This window comes from Syzygium oleosum, unplaced genomic scaffold, assembly GCF_021117445.2.
Source record: "Syzygium oleosum isolate NSW1041296 unplaced genomic scaffold, Sole_v2.1 Sole_v2.13, whole genome shotgun sequence".
Taxonomy (NCBI): Eukaryota; Viridiplantae; Streptophyta; class Magnoliopsida; order Myrtales; family Myrtaceae; genus Syzygium; species Syzygium oleosum.
Genome location: NW_026607497.1, coordinates 5,626,498 through 5,645,011, shown reverse-complemented (window position 1 = coordinate 5,645,011; position 18,514 = coordinate 5,626,498). Strand labels below are relative to the sequence as shown.

Genomic DNA, 18,514 nt, shown 5'->3' with positions numbered 1-18,514 from the left:
CGAATCCCCACCTTCTCAGGGGGACTAAGGATGGGTACTTGTAGTTTCAGATGTGAGTTTCGACTTCCACGTCCTGCAAGAGGTAGGGCAAAAGTCTGAGCGTGAATTGAGAGTTAGAGTAGGACAGGCAAAAAATAAAAATAAATAATGCTATTTTTTCTCATAAAACTCATATGGAGAATAGAGAAATAAATTGTTCTATTTATAATGAGAAATAGGGCCGGAGAAGAGAACGGTTATTATTCACGTTTTATCACTAGTGAATAAACAAAATGAATTAAAGTCCAGCTTGAATGATGTTTGCCCCGTTTTGTCTGTTTGATCCGAATGGGTCTAAAGACAAACCCATTTAGCTTAAAAAAGGTTATTAGTTGAAGAAATAAAAAAAAAAAAAAAGAATTAAAACAGCCGACTTCGACACACCAAGCTTCACTACAGGGTCCGCTTCATGTGCAGCTACAACGGCGAGATCCAGCGGCGTTCCCATGACAACCAACACGCGGCAAGACCAAGATCCTCGCCGTCGATCGCAGTAAAATCGGCTGTGCCGCATGTTGTCCAAGCCCGCGAGGTTGGGGATCTTTTGGTTCCAAATGAGCGGGTTCGGCTTCCGCGAGTTTTGCGAAATAAGACGGGGTGGTTCATGGATGCCTTGAATTCGGTTGTCGCCAATGGAATCGACGGCGGCTGTGGTGGCGCTGGATCCGGACTTCCTATTCAGCTTTGGAAAAGAATTCCTGGCGAGAAAGCCGTAGGATCCACTGGCAATGGCAATGGCAATGGCAATGGCAATGGCAATGGCGGTGGCGCCTCTCGATAGGGACGCTATGGCCGGATAGACTGGCACGTGATTGGAGAGCCGGTGAATTCACAAGCGGAGGGGAAGGCGGATGGGGTGCGGCAGCGGCAGCGGAGGCGGATTAGGATCAATCGTTTAATATTTTTAATATTTTTTGCAGATCAATTTAAAGGATGAAAAATGATTTCAGATCTATTAGGCCTTTTTCTTTATTTTTTAATGGATTGAATGGGTGAATTTGAGTTGGATGTAGGCCGCGCTAGGTATGAATTATCTAAAATATTTAGAAAATAAATAGGTCGATATGAATTGAATGAGAAAATTTTAATCGAACCCATTAAACACAAACCCAACTTCCGACCAAAAAAAAAAAAAAAACTTCCGACCCAAAAAAAAAAAAAAAAACTCCAACCCAACTTACCCATTTGTCACCCCTGGCGATCGCCAGCCTCAGCTCGATCAAAGAATCTGGCGAGGTCACATTAACATATCAGCTTTAAAAAATATAGATCTTGATGTACTTGACCATTTCCGAGTTTCCCCATCAGACCAGCTAAAGCCACTCAAGATCTTCACCACTGCACCTCAGAGCTGGACGTGAAAGAGCAGACGGAGGAGCCGTACGAACAGAGCTTTTTGAAGGAGGAGGAGGAGGAGGAGGCGGAGGGGGGCCACTTCACCTGGGGAGTGGCGACGGAGAGAATGCAAACAAACAGGAGAGTGGACTTTCGTAGGTCGCGGCAAAAAACGGGTGTCAGGCCGGGAGGGGAGGGTAGATGACATGCCGAGCCTTTGCGCTGGGGGTCGGACTTGACCCCATCCGAGTCCCTCAGGATCCAAAACCATCCCAACCGTCGATCATACGAAACAAATTTGGCAAACCGGGCCTCACACATGGACCACTATTCAAACGAGCGGGGGGTTGTCTTTGCGCTTCTTGCCCTGTAGATTCGTGAACTTTTGATGTGTAAGTTCGACCCATCAATGATCGAGATTCATCCCCGGTGCACCGTATCGTGTCTTTGTCCTGAGGACAGCAGAAGCTGTCGTTCCGGAGTCAGAAAGTCGCCTCCTACACCATCCCCCCATCTGACATCTTTGTTCGATTCTTCCCAAGGCAAAAGGACGAAAGGTCGACAGCGACGGGGTCACGGTAGTGCCTGCGCGCATCGTGCGACGACAATTGGCTTTAAATGTAATGATGCCAGAGCAAAAGAGCAAAGAGTGTAGCTGATGTCTATTGACATGAAACCGGTTAGGAACGGCGAAGATCGACGTGCGACCGACGCAATCTGGACGACACGACGCGAAATTGACCTGACCGATAGGTGCAGCATCCATCGTCGGCCCCCTTAAACTCGGCGTTGATCTCAGAAATCTCGGCGGGCTCCAATTCTAGATTGAGTTTGCGAGGTTAATCAGAGCGGTGCTAATTCATTGAGTTTGATCTCGACTTGAAATCGCAATTGCATTAGACCCGACCCGACTTGGATGACCACATCAATTGGACGCCGATTTTCATTAACGTGAATCATCCTAGTTTGGAATAATGTAACATAAAAGAATTAAAGAAAGATTCATACTTGCATTCGGGTTCATATGAATCTTTAGATGAGGTGAGATTCACGGTGCACGTGACTAGTGAAGTTGGGCTCGCTTGCACTGGGACCTTAAAGACTATCTTCCAGAAACCGCATAAGATTAATCACACGGATTAATTTGTCCCCAGTTTGAAACTTCACAGAAACTGTGCAGGAAATGTCTCTTATCCCCATAACCATGCAGCAGCATGCATGGACTTGCTTCACAAAACTCCAAATTCCAATCGTTTATTCATATCACGAAGAGAGACTTTCCATTCTCACCCTTTCACAGCACAGCACACTTGCCCTATCCTCTGCTGTCTCTGCTGCTATAGATAATAGTGCAGCTCCTATTCCCTATTCGAAGCTACGTCGCAAGTCCTTCATCGAACAACAGAGAAGAAGAAGAAGAAGAAGCTGATGACGAAGCTGAAACCACCCTGCAACCACGTCGTCTTCTTCTTCTTCTGCCTCTTCGTCTCAGCTTCCCTCGCACGGAGCAACCTCGACGTGCTCCTGAAGCTCAAGACCGCCATGGTCGGGCCTTCCTCCGCCGCCCTCGGCGACTGGGTTGGCTGCTCCTCCCCGCCGCAGCCGCTTGCGCATTGCTCCTTCACCGGAGTCACGTGCGACGCCGATTCGCGGGTCGTCTCTCTCAACCTCACCTCCGTCGGCCTCTCGGGCTACATCCCCCCCGAAATCGGCCTTCTCCGCGACCTCGTCAACCTCACGCTCGCCGCCGACAACCTCACGGGGACTCTCCCGCCGGAGCTTGGCAACCTCACGTCCCTCCGTTTCCTCAACCTCTCCGTCAACCTCCTCTCCGGAGTCTTCCCCGGCGGAGTCCTGAGGGCGATGACCGAGCTCGAAGAACTCAACTTGGACAACAACAACTTCAAGGGGCCGCTGCCGCCGGAGGTGGCGGGGCTAAAGAAGCTGAAGTGGCTCAACCTCGCCGGCAACTACTTCACCGGCGTGATACCGGAGGTTTACTCGGAGATGGAGAGCCTGGAGTACCTGGGCCTGCAGGGGAACCAGCTGACCGGCAGAGTCCCGGCGAGCCTCGCGAAGCTGAAGAACCTCCGGGGGCTCTACCTGGGTTACTACAACGCGTTCGACGGCGGGATTCCGGCGGAGTTCGGGTCTCTGAAAGAGCTCAGAATCCTCGACATGGCGAGCTGCGGCCTCTCCGGCGAAATTCCGGCGAGCCTGAGCGAGCTGAAGAAGCTGCACACTCTGTTCCTCCACCTCAACAAGCTCACGGGCTTCATTCCCGCCGAGCTCTCCAAGATGTCGAGCCTCATGTCCCTCGACCTCTCCAACAATTACCTCAACGGAGAGATTCCCGCGACCTTCGCCGAGCTCAAGAACCTGACTCTGCTCCACCTGTTCGCGAACAACCTGTACGGCCAGATCCCCGAATTCGTTGGCCAGCTTCCCAACCTGGAGGTCCTCCAGGTTTGGAGCAACAACTTCACGTGGAAGCTGCCGGAGAGCCTAGGGAGGAACGGGAGGCTGATATTGGTCGACGTCACGCAGAACCACTTCACCGGCACGATCCCTCGGGACTTGTGCCGGGGCGGGAGGCTCAAGGCTTTGATCCTGACGAACAACTCGTTCTTTGGCCCGATCCCTGAAGAAATCGGCGAGTGCAAGTCGCTGACCAAAGTCCGGGTCGGCAAGAACTGTCTCAGCGACACGATTCCCCGGGGGATCCTTAACTTGCCGCGAGCAACTATTATCGAGCTCAACGACAATCTCTTCACCGGCGAGCTCCCGGCGGAGATGTCCGGCGAAAGCTTGGGAATCCTGTCGCTCTCGAACAACTGGATTTCCGGTGAGATCCCTCCGGCGATTGGCAACTTAAGCGGCTTGCATACTCTGTCCCTGGACGCGAACAGGTTCGCGGGCGTGATTCCCAGCGAGCTGTTCTTGCCAAGGTCCCTTCTGGCTGTGAACATCAGCGGGAACAACATGACCGGCGAGATTCCCGGTTCGGTCGCTCGGTGCACTTCTCTGGAAGCCCTTGATCTGAGCAGGAACAATCTCGCCGGCGAGATTCCAAAAGGCTTGTCTCGCCTGAAAGTGTTGAGCGTCCTCAATCTGTCGAGCAACAGATTGACCGGCCCGATTCCGAGGGAAATACGCGTCATGACCAGCCTCAACACGCTCGATTTGTCCTTCAACGATCTCTCCGGCGAAGTCCCCCACGAGGGCCAGTTCCTTGTCTTCAAGAACTCCTCCTTTGCCGGAAACCCCAAACTATGCTCGCCAAGCCGCTCGTCTTGTCCCTCGCGGTCAAGAGCCTCGCGCACTTCGTTGAGGCTCGTGATCGCGGCAATCTCGCTCGTGACTGCTGCGCTGCTCATAACTGTCGTGGTCTACCAGGTCCTGAAGCGGAGGTGGCGGGGCTCGAGGGCCTGGAAGCTCACTGCCTTCCAGAAGCTCGGCTTCAAGGCCGAGGACGTGCTCAAGTGCCTGGAAGAGGAGAATATCATCGGCAAAGGTGGTGCAGGGATCGTCTACCGCGGGTTGATGCCCGATGGGGCGGACGTCGCCATCAAGCAGCTGGCGGGGCAGGGCGACAGCGGGAGCGGGCGCAGCGACCATGGCTTCTCCGCCGAGATTCAGACCCTCGGTCGGATCCGGCACCGGAACATCGTGAGGCTCCTTGGGTACGTCTCCAACCAGGACACCAACCTGTTGCTGTACGAGTACATGCCTAATGGGAGCTTAGGGGAGTTGTTGCACGGGTCGAAAGGCGGTCACTTGCAGTGGGAGACGCGGTATCGGATCGCCGTGGAGGCCGCGAAGGGGCTGTGCTACCTCCACCACGATTGCTCGCCGCTGATAATTCACCGAGACGTGAAGTCGAACAACATTCTGCTGGATTCGGACTTCGAGGCGCACGTCGCGGATTTCGGGCTGGCCAAGTTCTTGCAGGACGCCGGTGCGTCGGAGTGCATGTCGTCCGTGGCCGGATCCTACGGCTACATAGCCCCAGGTCGGGAGTAGACTCTGGCTTCATTAATATCTAAGTCGTGTTTGATATGTCACTCTGCAGAACAAGTGCAATGTCCCTGGAGAGAAATGTCAATTGGCAATTCATCCATGGCCGGGGGTTTTTTAGTTAATAATTATAGGCTATAGACATAGAACAAAACGTAGCTAACTATTAATTATTAGCGAGTTAGTCAAAGTCAACTCGAAACTAATCTTGTTTATTTATAGCTAATTGGAGAACCGCTTGCTATTGCTATGTCACAGAGTATGCCTACACGCTGAAGGTGGACGAGAAGAGCGACGTTTACAGCTTTGGCGTCGTGCTGTTGGAGCTGATAGCCGGGAGGAAGCCGGTGGGGGAGTTTGGCGACGGCGTGGACATCGTGAGGTGGGTGAAGAAGACCGTGTCGGACCTCCCGCAGCCGCCGTCGGACACGGCGTCGGTGCTCGCCGTGATCGACCACAGGCTGAGCAGGTACCCGATGGGGAGCGTGATCCACCTCTTCAAGATCGCGATCCGGTGCGTCGAGGACGAGAGCTCCCAGAGGCCCACCATGAGAGAAGTCGTCCACATGCTGACAAACCCTCCTCCGTCCGCCTCCGTCGCCGCCTCTCCGGATCGCATCAAACTGTAGGGGACTCTCCGCAGTTTTCTCAGCAAAACAAAGCTGATAGGGCTTTGCAAAAATTATCTTTGGGCCAGAAGAGGCTGTGTATGGGTGAATGTTCAAATTTTCATGTAATAATGTTGTCTTGTGCAAGTGGGTCCTGAATGTGTTTTTCCTTCTGTGGTTGTTCAATGTAAAGAAGCTCAAGTCTCTTGCAAATAAAGGGGGCAATCATCGGTGGACGCCGGAGTTCCCGAATCAGAGTGACCAGCCTCTTGCATATCAAAATTTCCTGTTAGTTTGATCTTAGGAGATTTTTCCCTTTACGATGACGGGATCAAGAATCACTTGCGTTCTAGCGTGCATGCATTTTGTGGTGCTTAAACAAAAGAGATAAGTGCATTGAAAGTCCTCAAATTTTGTCACACGGTGCAATTGAGTCTTAAAATTTTTAAAAAAAGTGCAATAAGGTCCTAAAACTTGTCACAAAGTGTAATTGAGTCCTAAAATTTTCAAAAAGTGCAATTAAGTCTTAAGACTTGTCAAGTTAGTTCGATTAAGTTATTTTTTTTTATTGCACTTTTTAAAAGTTTTAAAATTTAATTGCACTTTCGCAACAAGTTTTAGGATTCGATTACACTTTTTGAAATTTTGGGGACTTAATTGCACTTTCATGACAAGTTTTAGGACTTGATTGCACTTTTTGAAAGTTTTATGACTCAATTACACTTTCGTGACAAGTTTTAGGACTTCTAACGCTCTTATCTCTAAACAAAACACGTGACTTGCGCGCCTAAGTCAAAAATCCATAATGAGAGTACTGGGCATGGCTTTGACAATAAGTTTGTTTTTTCGAACGCTGATATAGCATCCGACTAAATTGACAGAATGTATCGACCAAACGCTCACGCTGGCCTTCGTTAAGAGGCTACCTCTTAACGAGGGGCTTCCTTAGATCTTTAGTGCTCTTTTAATAGGTAACCTCGTCAAAGAAGGGAGCTTTCACTCCTACAAGGGGCTTCTTGGTTGATCCCCATCCTGAGGGCACGGGCTTTACGGATGCGTTCTTTATATTAACGTGTCGGTGTTTGCATTCTTCGCACTCCTGATTTTCCTTATTTTTATATCTTTCCCGTAGGGCGGGCATGCCCTATGGAAGTTTTACATTGCGGTGATCCCGAGATCTCAACAACGAGGTTAGATACTTGATGCGAGTGAGTCGGACTCCACTCGGGTCATTCAGCCGGTGCCCCGAGATATTCAGGGCCGGGTTGCAATTTTTTGGCCCATTTTGGTCTGTGACCCGAACAATCGGCCCGAATTACGAACGACCTCTTTTAGCGCCATCGTCCGCTACTTTTTGAACACCGAAAGCATCCGAACTTCCCTCCTCCCGATCAGGAAGAATCTCTACTGAAATCGAAGTCCTGATTTCCGCCATTTCACTCTGTGAACACTCTCGCCCCACCAGCTCACCAGTGAAATGGAGGAAGATCAAGAGCAGCCGCCGCCGCCGCCGCCACCGCCGCCGCTTCCGCCGCCTGGTGCGGATGCTGCGGAGGAGACGACGGAGAAGAGCCCGCCGCCGTGTCCGGACACGGTCACCGTGCGCCGAAACCCTCACCGCCGAGCGAGGCCCACGCCGTCGGCGACCACCGCTCGCAGATCGCCTGGCTCGCGAAGACCGGAGCTACCGGACGTCTCTTCGTTTCGACTGGACGAGATTCTGTCCTCCGACGTTTCGGAGAAACCGCGGCCGAATATCTCGGAGTCCGAGTCGGAGAATCTGAAGGTGTACCTCAGAATCCGACCTCCCGGCGTCAGTAGTGCTCACGGGTCCAGAAGAAACCGCGATATGGTCGAGCCGGTTTCTAGGGCTCGGAACGTGTGGCCGTTGAATCCGGTGAGGAAGAAGGACGCGAGAGAGAAGAGCGTGAGGAAGAAGCAGCAGCTGAGCAGCGAGATCTGCATCAGTGTGAACGATGCCACCTCGGTGACGTTGATGCCTCCGGTAGCTTTGCAGGAGTCGAAGAGGATCAAATCCGAGGTCTATGGAGGTTTCTCTGGAGTCTTCTCGATCGATTCCACGCAGGTTTTAATCGCATTTCACTGTTTGCTAGAATCACGAAGGAATTATGAATTTTTCTTCACTTCAATAGATGTAGATAGTTGAATTCATGCTCTCTGCATGAATGTAGTTCAAAGCAACACTCTCTGCATTCCCATAATCTTGGACGATAATTGGGATGTGGGAATTTTAACTAGTGACAATTACAGAATAGATTGGGATTTATTTAAATCTCTTGACTTGCTGTAGGATGAAGTGTATAAAAGCATGGTGAAGCCTCTTGCGGATGATTTTTTGAGGGGTAAAAGTGGGATGCTGGCTGCGCTGGGGCCTAGTGGCTCTGGCAAGACTCATACAGTATTTGGGACTCCTAAAGACCCAGGCATGGTGCCACTTTTGTTGAGACAGATTTTTGAGGATTCTCAGGGAGGAACCATTAAGTCCCAGAGGTAAAATTGTAGATTTTTTTGAGGATTGTGATAAGGTGTTTTCAAAAATAATCTTTGAAAAAGTTTGGTAATGACCATCCTGAGCATGATTGTTGGTTCCAGGTCATTCTTACTTTCAATGTTTGAGATATGCTCAGAACGAGGCAAAGGGGAAAAGGCCTTTGATTTGTCTAATGGCTTTGAGCTTTCTATGCAACAGTGGACTCTAAAAGGTCTCCAGGAGGTGATTGTCGATAGTTATTTATGCTTTCAGTAAATTGGCATCTTTTCTTTTTTGCTTGATTTGCATGTGTTGTTGATAAGATATGATGACTTAAATTTTTGAATTGAAGCAGGTCATCATTACGGACTTAGAACAGGCAGAGTCCTTAATAGCCTGTGGAATGTTGAAGCGTGCCACTGCCATGACGAACACAAATAGTCAATCAAGGTAAATGGAACCACCTCTCACTTTTAAAAGCGAAGGTTGATATATCACAGAAGAACTGATGTTTCTAGTATTGCATATATGGTACAAAAAAGTGTTATGCAAAACTACAACTGGTGAACCATTATTGTTGCAGTTTATTTACCATGCTTGTGAAAAATTATGATGTTACTCGTACACTTGCTACTGTTTGGGTGAAAATGCTTTTACTGCACGTTGTAATGCTTGATGCAATCCTCTTGTTTTCATTAAATTCAAGGACATATTCAAAGAAATTATGACCATCATTCGGGTAATTGACTGGCTAATTTTATTCCGCCAGCGCATGGAAGTGGTCCTTCTTTTTGAATTTGAAAACAAGTTCCTAGTGCCACCGTGTCCAATACTCCAATTCTATCACATTGCCACCTTATTGAGCCCCAATGATTGTGGCTCATAACTCATCAGTCATGAATGAAGTGTAATTCATACCAACAAATAGACTCTTCATGTTTTGATCTCGTCGAGATTAATGTGAAGTGTAATGTTACTGTGGTTTCTCTTGAAGGTGTTCCTATGTACTTATGAGTGCCCTTAGCCTTGAATGCATTTTTACCAAAGGATCGTGAGTCAACTTACTATTGTCTTTTCGAATCATTTTTTGTTTTTTATGGGCAGATAAGTTTAACCAATCAGTTTCTGTGGGGAAACATAAGATAGTGAATAATATGCATTTGTAGATGTGCACAAGTATGCGATATGGGAGGTCTTAACTTCGATGACTTGACTTTGGCTTATAGGTGCATGGTGTCGCATTATTTTCCTCTTATTTTGAGATTAGTCAACTATTGTAGCAATATTGGTTTCATCAAACTTGGACCTGCCGTTTCAGGGGCATTGATTTTGTTACCTCTCTTTTGATGACTGAATTGCTAGTTTGAACTTGAATGTATACTACTCTACCTGTTAACTATGGCACATATGTTGCTTTAGTTTGAGTCATAGTTAGCACAACTTGTTACAGAAGTTCTTTCGTGTTTGTAGCCGATCCCAATGCCTGATAAACATCCGTAATGTGTCTACAAAACATGATGGAGAAGATCGATCTAATGCTGCCATTATGACAATTGCTGACCTTGCTGGAGCTGAAAGAGAGAGGAGAACTGGAAATCAGGTTTTATGTTTTCCTTTTGTGTGTAAGACACGTGGGAAATACTCTAGCTAGTCTCTCCTTATCTTTACAATGTGAATAATGGAAAAGGGTACTTAACAAGTCACTCAGTGTAGTTCCTTTAATTAAAATAATGAAGTATGAGCTTCATGTGATGGGTAGTTTGTTATTTTGCAGGGGACAAGATTACTTGAAAGTAATTTCATCAATAACACATCCATGGTTTTTGGTCTGTGCTTGAGAGTATGTTATTTGACTTCATTTCATCAATTAATTCCCACAAATACCTAGAGCAGTTATCGCAAGATAATCAAACTAATGATTTCAATAATGCTTACAGTTACTTATACAGTAATGATATTGACCTTTCTTGGTTTGGTTATGAAGTCATTGTTGGAGCACCAAAAAAACCCGAAGAAAGTGTTGCAGAAGCATTACCAGAATTCTTTGGTAATAATCTTTCCATATCGTTATCAGTAACAGTTTATATACAGACTTGCGTGTCAATAGCTCTTGATGGAATGCCTTTTCTTCTGGTCATATGCATTTTGTCTAACGGCCAATTTGGAATTAGTATGTCCATGTGTAGTCCTTATGTTTTATGGTGCCAAATTCGGATGGCTACTAACGTAAGTTAGTATTACAGTTGACCAGATACTTGCGAGATTACTTCGAAGGCAAGAAGCGGATGACTTTGGTAGGAATTGTTCACTATCAATCTTCTGAGGTTCCAATTGTTTTTAGATTTTATAGGGTTAAAATTGTTTCTTGTTCAACAAGAAGTCTTCTTGGTTCAAGTTGTTGAAGAATCAAGGAGATGTTAGCAATCTGCATTGTTATCTTATATCATCTTCAAATTGTTAATACGTAGGTGTTTGGTTGTTGTAACTGCAGGTATTGACGGTTAAACCAGGAGAAGATGACTACCTCGATGCATCATATCTTTTGCGGCAGGCTTCACCTTATACGAAGATTAAGTATGGTTCTATCTGCAATGCTACTTCATTCAAACTATGAATCTTTTGTGTAGTATAATTAGATACTTGTGCTACTGGCATATTCAGGTTTAACAAAGTGGAGGAATCTTCCAATCCAATTGGTACTAAGAGACATTATCTGACAGCGCCTAGAGTTGAAGAGCCCAAGAGAAGGAAATATGGTGGCACTGATGCTTCTGTGGTACTGTTCTCTTTTCATTGGTTTGACATGCATGATTCAAGCGTTTGAATATTTTTGCTTGATGTTGCATATGGTGGCATCGATGTTTCTGTGGTACTGCTCTCTTTTCATTGGTTTGACATGCATGATTCAAGTGTTTGAATAATTTTGCTTGGTGTTGCATCTGCACACAGTCACTATGCTTCTGTAAATGGTTTTGAGGTCCTATAGGTTTCCTAACAACGTAATATTACACTTCCTGAGGAACTTTTTTGTGTGAAAACTCATCGTTACAAGGCAATGCTCCAGTCGACAAAAGTCAGAGACCTTATGTTGGCGTTTGATGGAATTTGCAGAGTCATGATTTTACTGCTGCTTCAATTAATTACTTTGACTATGATAGATTCACATTAGGCAATGGAGTTTTTGTGCTCTTTTGCTGCTTGTGTGGTGTGGGTTCCCTGCTTCTGATTAGGACCCATGCCAATTGTGAGTTTATAGATTCTATTGTAATTTGTAACTTAGGTGGATTGAATATCAGTTGGTGTTTTGTCTTGCTCACCGAAGAGAAACCTACGTAGTAAAACCTTGGACATGGTCGAGGACCACCAAGCTGAGCGTGTTAGGTCTTTGGCTCGAAGGCATCTTTATTTTTCTTCTAAAGGAAAAACATGAAAGTAGTAGCCGTAGGATGTGATGACTAGCAACTCATATGTGTCAATCTGGTCTAAGACAATGCTATCACTGGCTAATCTGTTATTTGGCATGGAGTGAACAAAACCAACAGTGAAAAAGAAGGAAACAAAAGCTCCTGTAAAATGCACACGTGCCATAGTAGCGCCACCTTGGTGTCATGTAAGCACTAGTGCATTCTCATTTGCTGACTCTGTAGTATTCTGACAGAGCATGATCAAGTTACCATTTTGACATTTTAGGTGAAGTTGAGTTGTCAGACTGAAGAATTTTGACTTCAGTGATTTGAATAGGGTAAAGTTTGGTGACTAAACGTGCAATTTATCCTCGCAACCCATTGAATTTTAGATTTTAACAACTCAGTCAACAGTAGCAGTGATATGTGATCGTCTTGGCACTCTCTTTCTTCTGGTGATTTGTACACTCGGTGTAGAGGATGAGTGATTAACTTAATTGCTGCAGCTGCAAGGACAAGATTTTGCTATAATGAGGGTGCTTAAGTGAATATTGCATGGGGAAAATTTATGCTAATGGTTTTTTGCACTAGAAAGCAGAGTCATAACAATGTTGGGGAAAACTGTCTTCTGTTTTGACATGAACTGCAACCACATTTATTTTCAAATCATCGTTTAATTCGTATGACCATCAAGAAATTTTTTTACTTTCATTCAAATAGATTTCTTTTTCCGGTTCTTTCTGGGCTCTTCGTCATAACTTCATGTCTACATGCTTCTACATAAATAAGCTGCTAGGAAATTTTCATCTTCCTTTTACATTTGCTGACCTTTATACATTGTTGATGACGACATACGTAAGTGCCTCCAACTTAGCTTTTTATTAACGTGTCGCACTTTCAGGTAGAAGACAGAAAATGTAGTGGCAAGGCTTCTCTATCAACTGAGGAAGGTGGATTTTAACACTTGCTCTCCTTTTCTTTTAGGGAAAATGTTATTAGTGGTCCCTCTACTTTTGCTCGAAATTCAAAACCCCCCTTTACTTTTTTTTGGTTTAAAAGCATCCCTGTTCTTTTTAAAATATTTCACGTTAATCCTTCCGTTAATTTTTTCTCCGGTTTAAAGCTTGTGGCCTCCATGGCAGCTTGAGCTTGAAGCTCGCACCATGGCCAGTTGAGTTCGAACTTGCGGCCACTATGGCCAGATCGGGCTTCGCAGCTCACAGCTATGGCTGTTTGAACTCAAAGCTTGCAGCCGCCATGGTCAGATCTAGCTTCAAAGTTTGCGGCCACCGTGGCTTCTTGAGCTCGAAGCTCGCTGCCATGGAAGAGCTTGAGCAGCATGGACATGTGGGAAAAAGGGAAAAAAATTAAGGACAGAAATTTTGACGGCGTTAACATCATGCCAGCAGAATCCGTCACTGGACCGACCGAGGGACGACCAGTGGCACTTTTTAAGAAGTACAGGATGCTTTTGAACAAATAAATGAAGTAACTGTTTTGAATTTCAAACAAAAGTAGAGGGACCACTGGTGACACTATTTCTTTCTTTTTCAAATATTTTGTAAGATTTTATTTGTTACTGGGATCTTTTCCTTAAAACAGAAGCCGGTGTAAAGCCAGATGTCATTATCTCCACATCCCAAAATTTGGATACCATTCAAACTAGTGGGAGCGACAGGTATAATCGTATCATGCAGGGTTTTGCTAAAGCTCTGTGGAAAGTTCTGAAGAAGTATAATGATAAACTGAAGGTACTTACAAGGGAGTTGTCTTTAGCGTTTTCTTATTTGACAGAACCATGTTAGGGGGGCACTCATTAAGCCTGTACTTGTTAAGCAGGCTTAACAAAGTAATATCCAATTTCCAATGCATTAATTGTACATTTAACAAGAGAAGGTAGTTTACTGCAATGAACTTTCCTTATTTAGTCACTTAAGAAGAGTCCTGAGGGCATTCTTTGACAAAATATTCTTATGGTTACCAATGCATTTTAGGTCTCAATAATGATGAAGCTACCATTTCTCAATTAGTTGCTTTGTCGTCCATAATCAGGTAGCAGATGGTGAAATCCAGAGTCTCCAAGAAAATCTTGATCAAGAGAAGACGAGGTGCTCTGAGCTGGAAAAGGAACTAATCAATTTGAGGGCCAACTGTACGTGCACGAAGGAACATGTCATGGAGGCCACTTCAGTGGTTCTAAATGTTGGTTTAGACTCTGCAGTAAATGGTTCACCTTTACACTCAGCAGAAGTGGACAGACATAAACCTGGCAACTCAAATGAGGTTTGTAAATCAGTGGTTCTGAATGTTGGTTCAGACTCTGCAGCAAATGGTTCATATTCACTCTCAGCAGAAGTGGACAGACATAAACCTGGCAACTCCAATCAGGTTTGGAAAAGAAAATCTGCTTTTGACATGGAGATCTTGACATTTATTCAGTATTTTACACGGTTTAGTTACACCCGCCCAAGACTGTTAAACATTTTGACTGTAGAAGAATGCATGAATAGTTTCCTTGTACTCAATTGAATTGTCTCAGGGAGTTTTCACATCATCAGATCAGGTGTTCTGATATAGTTGACTCCAATTCCTGCTTGTTGAAGACTTCGTAGCTCGTAAACAATCACGCTAAGGACCGTGCCCTATTATTGGCTGAAACTAACATAGCAAGCAATATGGTTTCATGATGTTTCTCCCTTACTCCTCCAGTTTAGCTTGTCATACCTTTCTTTTTGCTTGGCCAAGGTGGGAGGAGAAAACTTCAGTACAGTTTCTGATGCAGTTGATATTGATGATGGTTTGCAAGAATCTGATGTTAATGTAAGGCAGCTTATCTTGTAGTTTCAGTTTTCGTTGGTTTGGCTTGAGAAACTTTTGACAGGTTGGGCTTTGCTGATTGGTCAGGTGGCAGTACCTGCTTCTGATGCTGCCAATGCTTCACAAATTTCTGTTCCAAAGTCCAGTCAGCTGATTTATCCGGTAAAATAGCCAACTTGGTGAGTGATAGACGTAGGCATTCTACACTGGCAGTAAAAATTATTGAGGCGCAATATTTGATTTGCCAGGAAGAAAGTTTTGGTGAGAATGAGAATGCAGGGAAACATTTGATGGACTTACTTTGTCTCAAAATCATGGATGATCTTTCTGATGCAGATTCAAAAGGTTTGATGTCAACCTGTGAACTCTATGCTACAAACTCCACTTATATTCCTGATAAGAAAGATTGTGTTTGTATATGTTTGTGAGAACTCCTGGTGTGATGCTGTGTTGCCAGACAAGGAATAGTAGCTACTTATTCAGACACATGCATACAGACAAATATTTTGTTTTTCTAGGTATGGACCACATATATATAGACTTGTTATATGTCTTGAAGATGGAGCTAGCCTGCTTAAAGAAGACCAGCCAAAGTGGAACATGGTGTTAGACCATCTCGATTGTCTTGTTACTAGGAATGAAGATAGTTACTCAGAACATCTTTTAATCAAGAAGGGTAAATTTTTTGGACAGCCTCGTACGTTGAAATTAGCAGATGCCCTTCACTTTTAAAAAGTAGGATAGTCTCCTTGAGACCGTTGCTTGGACACCTTAATGTTCTTTTGAGAAGTGCATGGGCATCCTCCAAAATTTGGTGAAAATGCAAGGGCCTCTTCTGTACTTAAATGAAAATGCACAATTTTTGAAGATCCATTTGAATGGTGGGTCAGTGTAGGTATTGAAAAGTTGGAGTCTGCTTGAAATTTTACAAAAGCACTATTGCTTGTTCAATTGTTGGGGGGAAGACGAGCTTGTGCAAAACCGATTCTCTATGAAGGGACACCAATATGAAAACCCCGTGCCATGTGGATGTGGAACTATGATGTTAGGCGTCTTTGCGCAATATAGAACTTACGTAGAATTATTATGATCTCTGTTTGTTGTCAGGTTACATGTTCTTGATTTTGACTGCTTCAATGTTATTATGATCTTTAATGGCGGTTTCATTATCATCATGCATTTGGTAATCTATCAGACCATTGGTTAGCTACCGGTCTGGCAATTGATGAGGCTTCGTCATGAGGCCAAAGTTATTTTAGCCGTGAAATATGATCAATCAAGGAAGAAAGTCCCATGTCAGTTTCCAAAAAAAGAAAAACAAGAGCAAGAAAAGTGGTAGTAGATACTATCTATGTAGTCAATGCCATGTCCTCATTAATCATCGTCGAGTCAACCAACTCATCAACATTTATCGTTTACTAGTTAATTTAGTAGAGCATTAATGGTCTGGTAGAATGGGAAAATTCTAATGCACAAATTTTAAGTACAAACTAATTGCTCATAGAAGATCTAGAGAAAGATCAGGACGTGAATTTAGTTGCTGTTCTGGGTTTTCGGTTGTGTATTCAGTTCAACTGATGTTTGGACTTTGGCAGCTGTGATGCTAAGACTCCTATGTTTGTCCCTTGATAATTTGACTAGTACATCTTAGGTCTTTTTATCAGAGTGTTTTATCTCATGGCTTCTATATACATATAAAATTTCAACGTGCAGGTGCAGATTTATCTTCTCAGCCAGTTTTTATGGTTAGGAAAAACAGCTGTTCGTCAGTGGAGCTTGATCAGCTGCTAAGCGAAGATGATGAGGTTTTAATTATTTTGGATCCTATCACGTTCCATTTAGCCCTGCCTTGCTCTTGTAATGTTGGTATACTTCTTTTAGGGTCCATCTTTGTTTGTCGAGGTTCTTTGGTATATTTAATGAGCACGAATACGAGGTTGATGCTATGGGACTTTTTAAGATCTTGCTTCTATATGTTAAATTGAAATGCAGGACAAATACTTTAGAGTTTTAATAGGTTATGTAGGCATAAGCATTTGGAGTTTGTAAAGGTTGCTTTAACGCGTAAGTGGCGATCTCGGATAGTGCCTTGCTTGATTCTTACTTTCTATATGTGGCTTAGCTGTATTATGAGAGGTAGTGGGATCTAAATATGGAAGAGGCAAATGTAGTTTTCCTCATGAATAATGACTTACCGAACATAATTCAGAATGTCACTTTGAGATTAAACATATTGGACTTTTAAGTTATGTCTGATATTTCAAGCATCTGCATACGGATAGTTTCATTCTTTTACACATTTGTATCTGTCACTGATTTATAGCCTTTGAGCAAATTTCGTTTTCACCAGATGCTTAATTCTTTTGGTTTTCGTAACAGAAGTTTATCTTTTTGAATTTCAAGACATTGAAAGCAGAATATGATAAATTCATTGAGACATCATTAGAAAATCAAATATGCAAAACTACCTTTTCAGAATTCCAGCATATTAGTTGTTGTGGGCACTCATCAACTCAATCGAATCTTTTCTTATATTCCCCACTCTGAAATATCCTCCTCTAATTCTATCTCTTGGGTTATATTCAATATTTCTGCAATCTTCTTAAATCAATCTGGATTTATTTCATAATAATGTAAATTTATGCAGAACATACTACGCACGAGGTAGTATTTTTTGTTGATATTCTAAAGGAAGTAGTTTACATTTTCCTATAGAAATCACTTGATCAATCAGCATCAGTTGACAAAGATTTAGAATCTACTCAAGCATGTAGCTTTGGCAGTTCGGAAGAAACTGAACCGGGGCTCAACTCTTCCTACAAATGCCCAAGTCTGGAGAAGCCAAAAAGGTGAAGAGTGACATTTAATTTTCATCTCCCGTAGTGTTATTGAGGACAACACTTTGCAAGTCTCCTTTAAATTGCTTCTCCTGTTACCCTTGTTGATAAATTGTCCTTGCCAGGAGACTATTGCCTGCTTCGTCCATACTGTTAAGAGATATGAGCGCTTTAGATGTAGAGGATGAGATGGAAAAACCTAAGGTAAGTTCATTATGCGCATTTGGAATTCTTGTTAATTGGTTTGACAAATTTTCTCTAGCTCACTGACTTCTTTAGTTTATACATCCGCAACTGTTTTTTGTCCGGCAACCTGGAGTAATGGTGAAGTCTATTGTTTGCTTATTGATGTAATGGACTTCATGACTAGCAGGTAGCTGGGATATGTGTGGACAGTCATTATCCTCTTAGACGTAGAATGTCTCTTACTTTGCCGGGATATAATTAAGAATTACGTAAACAAACAATGGAGAGAAAGAACTTCCTATTGTTTACTTGAATTCTTCAACTCTGTCATTAATGGGCAGGGAAACAGAGGACAGAAGAAACTACCAGGAGAAGACAGAAAGAGAACTCAAGGGAGCACCACTTTACTACGGCTGCTGAAAAAGTAACCTCATACATAAGGTAGTCGAGTCACTTAGCAACTGGTGGTGTCAATGTGTATAGTTGGGGCGTTTTGTGATTTACCCATTTTTGCTTGAAAGTGAAGTCATCTCACTGTGGATGATTCATCAACACCATGTGTACTTCGTTCTTGACATGATTGATGGTGTCCTGGAACGTGCCTGATTATAGGCGGAAGAGTTGGCCACCCACTGGGAGCGAACTGAAATAGCGGTGTCATAGATTTACATATGAAGTTCGGAGATGTATATAAACATGCAGGCTACACCTTTATGATATATACACCTATGCTAAGTTTGGAAAAATTCTTGTTTTGTTTTTGTCTGATTTGATGAGGAC

The 18,514-nt window shown here is 44.1% G+C and overlaps 2 protein-coding genes across 4 annotated transcripts; both read left to right on the top strand.

Annotated features, from left to right (window-relative positions):
- The first annotated feature begins 2,655 nt into the window (after nt 1–2,655).
- Nucleotides 2,656–6,091, top strand: LOC115674956 (receptor protein kinase CLAVATA1-like). Its single transcript, XM_030597485.2, has 2 exons — nt 2,656–5,386; nt 5,650–6,091. Exons 1-2 carry the CDS (start codon nt 2,803–2,805, stop codon nt 6,018–6,020), a joined length of 2,955 nt encoding a protein of 984 aa, XP_030453345.1. The 5' UTR covers nt 2,656–2,802; the 3' UTR covers nt 6,021–6,091.
- Nucleotides 6,092–7,259: 1,168 nt separating this feature from the next.
- Nucleotides 7,260–18,480, top strand: LOC115674957 (kinesin-like protein KIN-6). 3 transcript variants are annotated; one of them, XM_056317218.1, is made up of 20 exons: nt 7,260–8,085; nt 8,311–8,510; nt 8,613–8,733; nt 8,846–8,940; nt 9,961–10,090; nt 10,265–10,330; nt 10,475–10,537; nt 10,734–10,784; nt 10,982–11,064; nt 11,152–11,266; nt 12,796–12,844; nt 13,497–13,645; nt 13,947–14,282; nt 14,640–14,714; nt 14,799–14,873; nt 14,960–15,056; nt 16,425–16,516; nt 17,427–17,560; nt 17,674–17,752; nt 17,922–18,108. In XM_056317218.1, the coding sequence occupies exons 1-20, from the start codon at nt 7,477–7,479 to the stop codon at nt 17,994–17,996; spliced, it is 2,694 nt and encodes an 897-aa protein (XP_056173193.1). In that variant the 5' UTR covers nt 7,260–7,476; the 3' UTR covers nt 17,997–18,108. The 3 variants fall into 3 exon arrangements, with proteins under 3 accessions (XP_056173193.1, XP_030453349.1, XP_030453347.1); XM_030597489.2 differs by having other exon boundaries at nt 7,262–8,085; nt 13,947–14,177; nt 18,076–18,480; XM_030597487.2 differs by having other exon boundaries at nt 7,263–8,085; nt 18,076–18,480.
- The last annotated feature ends 34 nt before the right edge of the window (nt 18,481–18,514 follow it).